General features: G+C 41.0%; 1 protein-coding gene across 1 annotated transcript; it reads right to left on the bottom strand.

The window, feature by feature from the left end:
* Nucleotides 1-801: 801 nt before the first annotated feature.
* On the bottom strand, nt 802-5,495 carry KCTD6 (potassium channel tetramerization domain containing 6; the record flags this gene model as incomplete). The annotated part of the gene is made up of 2 exons (XM_080715787.1): nt 5,454-5,495; nt 802-1,488 (listed from the first exon to the last, which is right to left on the bottom strand). Exons 1-2 carry the CDS (start codon nt 5,478-5,480, stop codon nt 802-804), a joined length of 714 nt encoding a protein of 237 aa, XP_080571913.1. The 5' UTR covers nt 5,481-5,495.
* Between the last annotated feature and the right edge of the window lie 7,462 nt (nt 5,496-12,957).

Here is a 12,957-nt window from a genome sequence, read left to right as displayed (position 1 = left end):
AGTGGAATACAAACAATACATACTCATAATTTAGATAAAATAATTTTCTGTTAAGTAATAATAATAACATTCAGTAAATACAAACTTAATTTTCATATTTCATTTTTTATTATTATTTTTCTTTCTGGTAGATAGCAGTTTAACTGCACCAGGCATAAGAAGTAAGATTTCTACCACAGGGACATTTTGTATTCAGAATCCAATATGAATATTTCTAGTCAGACATTTCCATGGCTACAGATATTTGGTTGCTTGATTTATATGCATAGAAAGAAACAGTTGTCACAACTGTGAAGAGCAGTACTTAATAAGAACCTTTAAATGACTGAAACAGTTTTCTTGAATATTATAATACTGCTTGTTGATTTGGAAAGGTTACCCTACATGATATTCTGATTTTTCTAAAAGGCATAACTGAGTACTCTTCTTCTTTCACTCTTGTATTTTTAGGCGTCTAGTTAAGTCAGGGACCATTTTATCAGAAATCACTGTAATAAAAAAGCACTTTTAAGGGTAGATTATATACCATAATGATTTTCAGGTTTCTTTTTATAAAAAAGGTACCTGGAGACTCTGAACAGGCACATGCATACTCAGGGTAAAGAGAACAAAACATGGAAGAGTCTGCTAAAGCACAAAACTTCCTTCTGGTCCTTAATGCCTTCAAATAAATATAAATACTTTTAAAAAATCAGAAAAATAAAAGTCCACACTGTGATTAACAAAACAAACAAACAAAAAACCCCAGTCTTGTCCACGTTCTGGGGAGTCTGCTTCCAGGAGCTTCTCCCGGGCTGGAGGTTAGTCATCTGTCTTCCGGGCCAGCCTGCAGAAGGTCCAGTTGTGCTCCACGGTGTTCTCGTTGGCCCTCTCGCTCATGTGATGCACTCGAGTGTTGCGGATCGTGAAACCTTGTTTCGTAATGTATTCCATGAGGTGCACCCGGAGAGAGACTTCCTGATGATAATCACAGGGTCCAAAAGTAAAGGAAACCTGGCAGTCTCTAGTGTCCATCATGTGCTTATTCCACTTGGTAAAATAATTTGAGATGCCTTCTAGTAAGGAATGGACTTTGGTGGTGATGGTTAACTGGGTTATGATGACAGCCACTGGATTGGAGTACTTAGAAAGCTTCCGAGTGCTAGAGAGCTCCACGACTTCTTCAAAAGTATCCATAGGATACAAAGGCTTAGGGTCATTGAGACACTGAATCAAGGGCTCGATTTGGTAAAAATCTGCTTCCTTCCGAAGCAGATCAAATTCCTTGAAATCCAGAGGTAAAGTCAACTCTGAAGTTCTTAAGAAGTTGAGGACATATCGGAAAAGTGGTCCATCTCGATCAATGAAGTAATTGCCTTGAGGGTCTCGAGCTGTGGGGAAGTCCCCCCCAAACATAGCTCCAAGCATGGAATCTGGGTAACGTGTCAGTGTGGTGAGAGATGTTGTGTACAAGTGTCCACCTACATTTAACGTGACTGGGTCAGTCATCTGAAATTTGTAAAAAAAAAAAAAAAAATCAGTCACCTGAAATTCTTTTCTTTTCTTTTTTTGCAGGATTGAACCCAAGGGCATTCTATTTCCAAGATACAGCCCCAGCCCTATTTTTTACTTTGAAATAGGGTTTATTTTTATTTTGAAATAGTGTTTCACTAAGTTGCAGAGGACCTCACTAAGTAGCTGAGGCTAGCCACGAACCTATAATCCTCCTGTCTCAGCCTCCCAAGGATTACAAGTGTATGCCACCATGCCCAACTCACCTGAAATTTTAAAATCCTAACTTTGACAAATTAAGAAAAGTAACAGCACAAGATTCCTTCAAGCTATATAATATTTGACAATTATGCAATACAGATGACTTTACTTTCAGTGATAAACCCACCTAGATAAAGACATCTAACACCTGCTTTGCTTACCTGCCTGCCTTTCTTTCCTTCCCCTCCCTCCCTCCCTCCCTCCCTCCCTCCCTTCCTTCCTTTTGTGCTCTCTCTCTCTCTTTGTGTGTGTGTGTGTGTATGTGTGTGTGTGTGTGTGTGTGTGTGTGTGTGTGTTACTGGGTATAGAACCCAGGGGCATTCCACCTCTAAGGTACACCCCCAGCCCCATTTTTTATTCTTTTTTATTCTTTTTTTTTTTTTTTTTTGGTAGTACTGGGGGTGGAACCCAGAGGCTTTCTACCTCCGGGCTATACTCCCAGACCTTTTTATTTATTTTTTTTATTTGGAAACAGGGTCTAAGTTGCTGAGAGCCTCACTAAGTAGCTGAGGCTGGCTTCGAACCTGTGCGATCCTCCTGTCTCAGCCTCCCAAGTGCGAGGATTACAAGCGTGCGCCACCACGCCCGGCTTCCCATTTTTTATTCTTTACTTTGAAACAGGGTCTCACTGAGTTAAAAAGGGCCTCATTAAGTAGCTGAGGTTTGCCCGCAAACCCAGATCCTCCTTGTCTCAGCCTCCCACATGCTGGGATTTCAAGCATGTACCACCATGCCCGGCTAAACATCTGCTTTCAATGGGGAAAAAAAGGGCAAGTCCCTCACTCCCTTCCTTCCTTCCTTCCTTCCTTCCTTCCTTCCTTCCTTCCTTCCTTCCTTCCTTTGTGGTACCGGGGATAACCCAGGGGCATTCTACCTCCAAGCTAGGCCCCCAGCCCTATTTTTTATTCTTTATTTTGAAACAGGGTCTAAGTTGTGGAGAGCCTCACTAAGTAGCCGAGGATCACAAACCTGTGATCCTCCTGTCTCAGCCTCCCAAGTAATGGGATTACAAGCATAGACCACCATGCCTGGCTCTCAGTCCTATTTTTATTTGAAAAACAGGATCTAAATTGTTGATACTAGCTTTGAATTTATGATCCTCCTGTCCCAGCCTCTCAAGTGCTAGGATTACAGATGTGCACCACCATGCCTAGCTAGAAATTTATTTTAAAAATAAAAATCTGTAGCCAGGTGTAGTGGCACACACCTGTGATCTGTACTGGGAAGGCTAAAACAGGAAGATTGCAGGTTTGAAGCTAGCCTCAATAATTTAGGCCCTTAGCGAGACCCTGTTTCAAAATAAAAAGGGTTTGGCCGAGTGTGGTGGCACAGGCTTGTAATCCCAGCATTCGGGAGATATGGGAGGTGGAGACCGGAGGACTGCAGTTCACAGACAGCCTCAGCTACTTAGTGAGGCCCTTTGCAATTCAGTGAGACCCTGTTTCAAACCCTAAAAAAGACAAAAAAAAAATAGGGCTGGGTTGTAGCTCAGAGGTAGAATACCCCTGGGTTCCATCCCCAGTACCTCAAAAATAAATAAATAAACAATTAATTAATTAATAAAAGGGTTGGAGTATAGCTCAGATGTATAATGTCTTTGGGTTCACCAAAAATAAATAAAAATAAAAAATACATAAAATAAAATTTGCACAGACTTAATCTTCATTACTTTTTCATGGAAATAACAGTTTCAAACATTAAGCTAAAATACACAGTTTAGTTAATACAACTCAACCACAAAATCATCACATACACAGAGTAGTAGCAGCTTTAAAATTCTGTAATCTGAGCTAGGTGTGGTTGTACATGTTTGTAATTCCTATATTTGAGAGGCTGAGACTGGAGGATTGCAGGTTCGAAGCCAGCCTCAGCAATTTAGCAAGGATTTCAGCAACTTAGCGAGACCCTGTTTCCAAATAAAATAGGTCTGGGGGTGTAGCGCAGAAGTAGAATGCCTCTTGGTTCCATCCCCAGTACCACCAAAAAAAAAAAGTATATTCTGATAATGTATCAACTTTTGCAACATAAATGTTGCAATTTGACTTTTAATTTTGAGAAAAAAGTTTCTCTAAATAACACATACCTTCCTGTTTTAGAAATCATATTTAAGGGAAAAAAAAGCCAGGCGTGGTGGTGCACACTTGCAATCCCAACGCTTGGGAGGCTGAGACAGGAGGATCACACAGGTTCAAAGCCAGCCTCAGCTACTTAGTGAGGCTCTCAGCAACTTAGTGAAACCCTGTTTCTAAATAAAGTATAAAATAGGTCTGGGAGGATAGCCTGGAGATAGAAAAGCCCCTGGGTTCCACCCTCAGTACCACAAAAAAAAAAAAAAAAAAAAAAACCTTTAAATTTTTAAGAAAAAATAAAGACAGGTAGTTTTCATGTACTAGGAGAGCAATGTACTTCTTATCAGAAAAAGAGAAAAATAGGGAGACACAAAAAGTGCAAGCAGAAGAGGCATATCCTTCGTCACAAGACGTCCCACTCCAGTATTCTCTAGGCTCTCTCAGTGTCACCACTCCACGAATAAAAAGTTTTAAATGCAACATACAAAACATCTCTTAAATAAGTGATTATAAAAAGTTACTTGGAAGCCAGGCGTGGTGGTGCACGCTTGTAATCCCAGCATTCGGGAGGTTGAGACCAGAGGATCGCGGTTCGCAGACAGCCTCAGCTACTTAGTGAAGCCCTTCGCAACTTAGTGACACCCTGTTTCAAAATAAAGAATAAAAAATAGGGAAGGGGGTGTAGCATAGAGTTTTAATGCCCCTAGGTTCCATCCCCAGACCTCAAAAAAATAAATAAATAAAAGTTACTTGGAGCTGGGCTTGGTGGCGCATGCTTGTAATTCCAGCATTTGGGAGGCTACTGAGTGAGGCCCTTTGAGATTCAGGGAGACCCTGTTTCCAAATAAAAATAAATAGGGCTGGGGGTGTAGCTTGGAGGTAGAATGTCCCTGGGTTCCATTCCCAGTACTGAAAAAAAAAGTTACTTGGAGAGCTAACACTGTTTCCATTAAAATACCAAACCAAACAAAAATGTTCTCCATGATACATTTAATTGTTAATTCAATTAGAGGTGGAAGGATTGCACAAATTTATAATTTTCATCCTTATAAGATATACCTAGCCGGAAGCTGGGAATGGTGGCGTGCACTTGTAATCCCAGCATTTGGGAGGCTGAGACAGGAGGATCGTGGTTCTCAGACAGCCTCAGTTACTTAGTAAGACACTTTGCAACTCAGTGAGACCATTTCAAAATAAAGAATAAAAAATAGGGCTGGGGGTATAGCTCTGAGGCAGAATGCCCTTGGGTTCCATCCTCAGTACCAAAAAAATAAAAATAAAAAATAAAATATACCTAGCCAGGCATGATGGCGCACACTTGTAATCGCAGTACTTGGGAGGCTGAGACAGGAGGATCGCAGGCTCATGGCCAGACTCAGCTATTTAGTGAGGCCCTCCACAACTTAGTGAGACCCTGTTTCAAAATAAAGAATAAAAAATTGGGCTGGGAGTGTTGCTCGGAGGTAGAATGTCCCTGGGTTTAATCCTCAGCAACACACCACACACACACACACACACACACACACACACACACACACACACACACAGATATACCTAAGAACACATAAGTGAAAAAAAAAAAAGACAAAATAATCTACCAGCCTTCAAGGTGCAGCTGCAAGAAGCACTTACCATATAGCCCCAGTCTCCATTATCCATCTGCTCCAGCGCTGCGTCTTCAGGAACCCAGCTCCCAGGGAAACTCTGGGAAGAGACATTAGTATGATAGCACATGTAAATGTGAAAATAAAGAAGAAAGGTTTCCCACCTAACAAAACAGGCCAAATGCCAGAAAAATTACTCGTCTTTGTTTAAAAGTTACTGTGAGCAAAGATCTGAGGATGAAAGCATTTCCCTGGGGTGATATACGTGCTCCGTCCTTGCCTTCAGAGCTCTTCTAGAACAGAGAAATTATTATCCTATACTTGAACACCGAGGAAGAGACTAAATTAATAAACAAGTCACTCAAATTCTCTTCTCAGCTGGGTGTGTGGTGCATACCTGTAATACCAGTACTTGGGAGGCTGAAGATAGGAGGACTGCAGTTTTGAGGCCACCTCAGCAATAATGAGACCCTCAGTAACCCAGCAAGAACCTATTTCAAAATAAAAAAAAATAAAAGCCAGGGGTGCTAACGCATACCTGTAATCCCAGTACTGGGGAGGCTGAGATAGAAGATCACAGGTATAAGGCCAGCCTCAGCAACTTAAAAAGACTCTTAGTAACTTAGCCAGGCCCTCTTTCAAAATAAAACATAAAATAGGGCTGGAGGGTGTAGCTCAGAGGTAGAATGTCCCTGGGTTCAATCCCCAGTACCAAAATAATTAAGGGCTGGGGGATAGCTCACAGGTAGAAAGTCTCTGGGTTCGCCAGGTGTGGTGACACACACGTGTAATCCCAGCTTTTGGGAGGCTGAGACAGGAGGTTGCTGTTCGTGGCCATCCTCAGCTACTTAGGCCCTCTGCAACTCAGTGAGACCCTGTTTCAAAATAAGGAATAAAAAAAAAGGGCTGAGGGTATAGCTCAGAGTTAGACTGCCGCTGGGTTCCTTCCCTAGTTCTGCAAAAAAAAAAAAAAAAAAAAAAAAGAAGGAAAGAAGGAAGGAAGGAAGGAAGGAAGGAAGGAAGGAAGGAAGGAAGGTAAGTCTCTGCTCTGGGTTCAGCAGAGAGAGTATTGGCCACATACCTATAACCCCAGTACTTGGTAGGTTGAGACAGACGAGTTCAAGTATAGCCTCAGTAAACCTAGTGAGACTGAAATATAAAATAGGACTGAAAAGCCAGGCTTAAATAATGGCGTACGCTTGTAATCCCAGTGCTTGGGAGGCTGAGACAGGAGGATAGTAATTCGTGGCCCACCTCAGCTACTTAGTAAGGCCCTCTGCAACTTTAGTGAGACTCTCTTTCAAAATAAAGAATAAAAACTGGGTGTGGTGGCGCACACTTGTAATCCCAGTGCTTGGGAGGCTGAGACAGGAGGTTCACGCAGGTTCAAAGCCAGCCTCGGCTACTTAGTGAGGCTCTCATCAACTTAGTGAAACCCTGTTTCCAAATAAAGTATAAAATAGGTCTGGGAGTATAGCCCGGAGTTAGAAAGCCCCTGGGTTCCACCCCTACTACCACAAAAAAAAAAAAAAAAAAAGGACTGAGGATGTAGCTCAGAGATAGAATGCCCTGGGTTCAGCCCACAGTACCCCTAAAAGAGTCCTTTTCATTATCATTTCAGCTACATAAACTAAACATCTCAGTAAAGGTATTCAAAATAATAAATTTACCAGGACACAAGAGAAATCAATCAGAAAAGCATATTATAAAATCTAATTATACTTTTAATAATGATTTTTGATTCTTCTTTATACAAGAATCCAAACAATGCCAGGTATTGTGACACGGGCTTATAATCCCAGTACTTGGGAGGCTGAGACAGAAGGATCATCAGTTTGCAGCCAGCCTCAGCTAGTTAGTGAGGCGCTCCGCAACTTAGAGAGACCCTGTTTCAAAATAAAGAATAAAAAACAGCACTGGAAGTGTAGCTCGGAGATAGAATGCCCCTGGGTTCAAACCCCAGTACCACACACACCAAAAAAAAGAATAAAAAGTAGGGTTGGGGGTATAGCTCAGAAGTAGAATGCTCCTGGGTTCAATCCCCAGTACCGAAAGGAAAAAAAAAAAAAAAAAGAAGAAGAAGAAGAAGAAGAATCAAAACAAATAAACAACTTAAATGACAAATTATTATAGCATAATTTGGGGCAAGAAGATCCTTCCAGATCTGGTTGAGAGTCCTTAGCCAGCACTCCTAGACAGCAGCATTAGGCCACTAATAAACACCCATAGCTAATGATGCCAGTTTGAATTTATTTTTATCTACAATTCAAGAGCACTTAAACACTTTCCCAGCTACTGAATTGCCTTAGTCAGTTCCCTCTCACACACTTCATTCCTCAATCAACCTGTAAAGCAAACTGCAGAGCAAATTTCAAAAGCGCTGGCAAGAGATGGTAAGGAACAGGGACTTCTCGGTATTCATCCAGGAAAAGCAGCAGCTTTTTTATGTGGTCTTTGAACAGATCCACTTTTCCCACTTTAGAGGAATCTGGCACACAGTTCCCAGAACAAGCCCTGTACAGAAGATCACAAAGGCTCTTTCTCAAAAGGTCACTCAGGCATGTAGAAAACATTTGCATAGCACAGCAGGGGCTGAAATCAGAGCTTGAAGCATCTATTTCTCTACCTTGCAAATTCTTCAAAGCAAACAAGCTAAACTGTAGACTGGATGGTATGCAGTCAGTTTTTATTCTTTATACTCAGCGGTGGGATACAGATAGGCCTCCACATGCTACCCAAGAAGAAACAGACCAAATGTTGAACTCAGGGCTGTTGGGCTGTTGTGACAAACTTATTTCTCTGACTTGCTCCACAAACATCAGTAAACAGAACCAAGAACTGAGATTATATATAGAGAGATATATAGATATATATAGATATAGATATATATTACCAGCATCTGATTCAGTTACTGATAACAACAAATCAGTAACTGAGCAACTTAAAAGGCTGGTCATTCAAAACGTAGGATAAGATGCTCATCTTTGGCATTCCCTAACAGATGTATTCTTTCCTCATGGTCTCAAGAAAAGCCCCTGGGGCCCACCCCTAGCACACACACACACACACACACACACACACACACACACGCGCGCGCGCACACACACACGAAAAAGAAAAGAAAAAAAGAAATTTAAAAAATAAAAAAAAAAATGAGGCTGGGGATGTAGCTCGGAGGTAGTTTTAAAAACAAATCCAGTTTAAATCCAGTTTAAAAAAAAAAAAAGTCCCTTGAGGATAATCCTAGTACTTGGGAGGCTGAGATAGGAGGATCCACAGGTTCAAAGCCAGCCTCACCTACTTAGTGAGGCTCTCAGCAACTTAGTGAGATCCTATTTCCAAATAAAATATAAAACAGGTCTGGGAGTATAGCCCAAGGTAGAAAAGTCCCTGGGTTCCACCCCCAGTACCTGTTTCCAAATTTAAAAGAGTATAAAATAGGACTGGGAGTGTAGCCCGGAGGTAGAAGGGTTTCCAGGAACCCCAATACCACCAAAATAAATAAATAAAATAAAATAAGGAATAAGCTGGGCATGGTGGAGCATGCTTGTAATCCCAGTACTTGGGAGGCAGAGATGGGAGGATCACGCAGGTTCGAAGCCAGCCTCAGCCACTTAGTGAGGCTCTCAGTAACTTAGTGAGACCCTGTTTCCAAATAAAATATAAAATATGTCAGGGCTGTAGCCTGGAGGTAGAAGGCCCCTGGGTTCCATTCCCAGTACTACAAAGAAAGAAAGAAAGAAAGAAAAAGAAAGAAAGAAAGAAAGAAAGAAAGAAAGAAAGAATAAAAAGTCAGGCTGGGAGTGGAGCTTAGAGGTAGAATGCCCCTGGATTCTATCCCCAGTAACACACACACACACACACACACACACACACTCCCCTAAGGTTAAATAAAAGAGACAGGTACCTACTCACTAGTGTAAATTATGGCTGTTGTCCCTTGTCTAAAGTGACATAAGAACTCCAATTCAGAAATATCAAAATGGTTAAATGAGAAATGGAGGACCAAAAACAAGAAAAATAACAGACATTATAGCTGTTATAAAAGGTCTGATCACTACTAATCCTTTCTTTACTTCTTTTTTTTTTTAAACAAACAAACAAACATTTTTTGTGGTAGTGGGGATAGAACCCAGGGACATTCTACCTTTGAGCAACACCTCCAGCCCCATTTTTTATTCTTTATTTTGAAACAGGTTCTCTCTGAGTTGCAAAGGGCCTCACTAAAGTAGCTGAGGCTGGCTGCGAACCTGCAATTTTCCTGTCTCAGCCTTTCTCAGCCTTCTGAATGCTGGGATTACAAGCATGGGCCACCACGACTGGCTCCTTTTTTTACTTCTAAAGTAAAAAAAAGCCGGGCGTAGTGGCGTATGCTTGTAATCCCAGCATTCGGGAGGCTGAGACCGGAGGATCGCGGTTCGCGGACAGCCTCAGCTACTTAGTAAGGCCTTCTGCAACTCAGTGAGACCCAGTTTCAAAATAAATAAATAAATAAAATTTTAAAAAAGTAACTTCTTGAGCAGTCATAAGAGAGAAAATTAGATGTCTCTCAAACTGTTCCACAGATTTCAGTACAATGATGTAACAAAACCTTAATAATTCAGGAAATCAATCATAGGAATCCATATAAGCCCACGTTTCTTAAAAAGCATCCCAACACCTTTCTACATTTGTCTGTAACAATGAATAAACTGTCCAGCTGGGCTTGGTGGTGCACACTTGTAAATCTCAGTACTTGGGAGGCTGAGACAGGAAGATCTCTGGTTCTCCTCCAGCCTCAGTAACTTGTGAGGCCCTCTGCAACTTAGTAAGACTCTGTTTCAAAATAAAGAATAAAACAGGGCTGGGGTGTAGCTTGGAGGTAGAATGCTTCTGGGTTCAATGCCCAGTACAGCCCAAAACAAAACAAAACAAAAAAGACTAAACTTGTCCAAAAATTCAAATTGTTCATTAAAGAACTCAAAGAAAAAAATTTTTAGTTTTAATTTTATCTCTACTCCCTGCTTCTAAACATCCTCCATAGAAATGCTTAGATACAGAAAGAAACAACAAAAAGCCAGGAACAATCTGCTTATCTAAGAGCTGGATTCTGAATTACTATTAAGAACACCTCAGAGCCTGGCGTGGTGCCTTATACTTATAATCCCAGGATTTGGGAGGCTGAGACAGAAGGATCGTGGTTCATGGCCAGCCTCAGTTACTTAGTAAGGCCCTTTGCAACTCAGTGCGATCCTGTTTCAAAATAAAGAATAAAAAATAGGAGCCAGCATGGTGGCGGCGCACTCTTGTAATCTCAACATTCAGGAGGCTGAGACCTGAGGATCGCGGTTCATGGACAGCCTCAGCTACTTAGTGAGGCCTTCCACAACTTAGTGAGACCCCATAAAGAATAAAAAATAGGGCAGGGGGAGTGTAGCTTGGAGGTAGAATGTCCCTGGGTTCCATTCCCAGATACCACACACACACACACACACACACACACACACACACACACACACACACAACCCACCTCAGAGACAATGCAGATGAATGAAATAAATCATAATCCAAAGAAATTTCTGGAATAGCTTCCATCTCGTCTACTAAGTGATTTTCCAGAGCTGCTAACAATTAGAAAATGATTCGTTTGCTTCTCATCTTCTCTCCATTCTGGCAGACTCCAGTGGAGGGCTTGCTTAATGACAAGTTAAGTGACCATGGGCAGCAAATGATCCTGCTTTACTTCATAAAGGTAAAGAAACATCTAGTATTTCAGAAAATTTGCAAGGAATAAAGATTATAAGGGAAACAAGAAAAAAACACTAAGTTGCAGAGGGCCTAAGTAGCTGAGGGTAGCTGTCTGCGAACCGCCATCCTCCAGTCTCAGCCTCCCAAATGCCCAGCTTAAAAACTCTTTTCTTTAAATTGACTTTCCAGCTAGGCGTGGTGGCGCACGCTTGTGACCCAGTACTTGGGAGGCTGAGACTGGAGGATCACAAGTTCACAGTCAGCCTCAGATGCTTAGTGAGACCCTGTTTCAAAATTAAGAATAAAAAATGGGGTTGGGGATGTAGCTCTGAGGTAGACTATCCCTAGGTTCAATTTCCATACCACAATATAAATAAATTAAAAAATAAAATGACTTTCCTTACTGCAGTGAATACAACCAAGCACAATTATAAAGTTGAAAGGAAGGCTTTCTGACCTTGTATAATCAGTTCACCTGAAAAGATCTGAACTTTGATGCAAATAAAAATTCTCTTCTGGAAGACTATAAAAAAGCACTGAAAATCCACCTGTTTAAGCTTAATGTATAAACTCTACGTATTGTTAGGAAGTAATTCAATTATGGAAAACATATACTGAAGAACTTGTAGAAGCTTTATAAGAAAATACAGATAACTACACAATCCAGTAAGTTAATAGCTTAAAAAATAACCTGAGAACCCCTACATGCCATCTTCCTTACCACAGCAGAATAGCATTTACCAGCTTATGTGTTATGGTTAACTAATTACATATAAACATTCTGAGTTTATCATTTCTACTAAAGAATAGGAATCCCCCAAGGCAAAGACCTACTCCTATGTCACAACCTATACATTGCAAAATAAGCCTCTAGATATAAACCTTGAACAAGTCCAATAAAACCTGTAACTACTGCCTTCCCAGAGTTTCTAGGTGGCCCTTCTACTGAAACCTTTGTGTCTGGCATTCCAAAAAGAGGACTCAATAAATTCTCTCCATCTATACTTACTTTCAAAATTGCCTTTGTACTGAGTTTCTCTGCTCTTGAAACGTGGGAGTTTGAAAGTGAAATACTTTTTATAGTAACTAGTTCAGTGACATCTAAAGGAATCTTCTGGGTTAACATCCACATACAGGCCAGCACAAGTAGCTAGCCATACAAGGATAATGTGATTATAATGGCAGATTATCCCTAACTAAACCACTACCAAAGTAGATTTTTTCTCTTTCTTTCTTTTTTTTTTTTCTTTTTTGTTGTTGTTCTGGTGATTGAACCTAGGGTCATTCTACCTCTGAATTACACTCTCAGCCCTTTTTATCTCTCATTTTGAAACAGGGTCTCCCTAAGTTGCTGAGGGCCTCATTAAATTGCTAAGGCTGGCTTTGAACTGTGATCCTCCAGTCTCAGCCTCCCAAGTTCTGGAAATACAGGTGTGTGCCACCACACCCAGCTAGGTGGTCTTTTTTAAAGTAATTCTTTTATCGCTGCACCAGATGGTCTAGAAGAAAGGAGATACAGGTTGAAAGTAAGCTTAATGTTAAAGAGCTATCATGCTCAGTTAGAAAATCATAAAATTTCTCTCATCCTCAGTCTCCACGGGATAATACCATCTCCTCAAAGGTCATTACAGCATTTAAACAAAGCATAAAGGTTAAAACTGGCCTGTAGCGAAGGATCCTGAAGTACCAAGCAGGAGACAAGAAGAGAGCTAGTGCCTACCAGGAGGGAGGAACAAGTATCCCAATTCTGCTGTTACTATTGAGATCCTGAGTGAATCACTCTTTATGCCCAGATTCTTCTTTGG

This window comes from Muscardinus avellanarius (genome assembly GCF_963383645.1).
Source record: "Muscardinus avellanarius genome assembly, chromosome: 18".
In the NCBI taxonomy this organism is placed as follows: domain Eukaryota; kingdom Metazoa; phylum Chordata; class Mammalia; order Rodentia; family Gliridae; genus Muscardinus; species Muscardinus avellanarius.
This window is presented reverse-complemented; position numbering and strand designations above follow the sequence as displayed.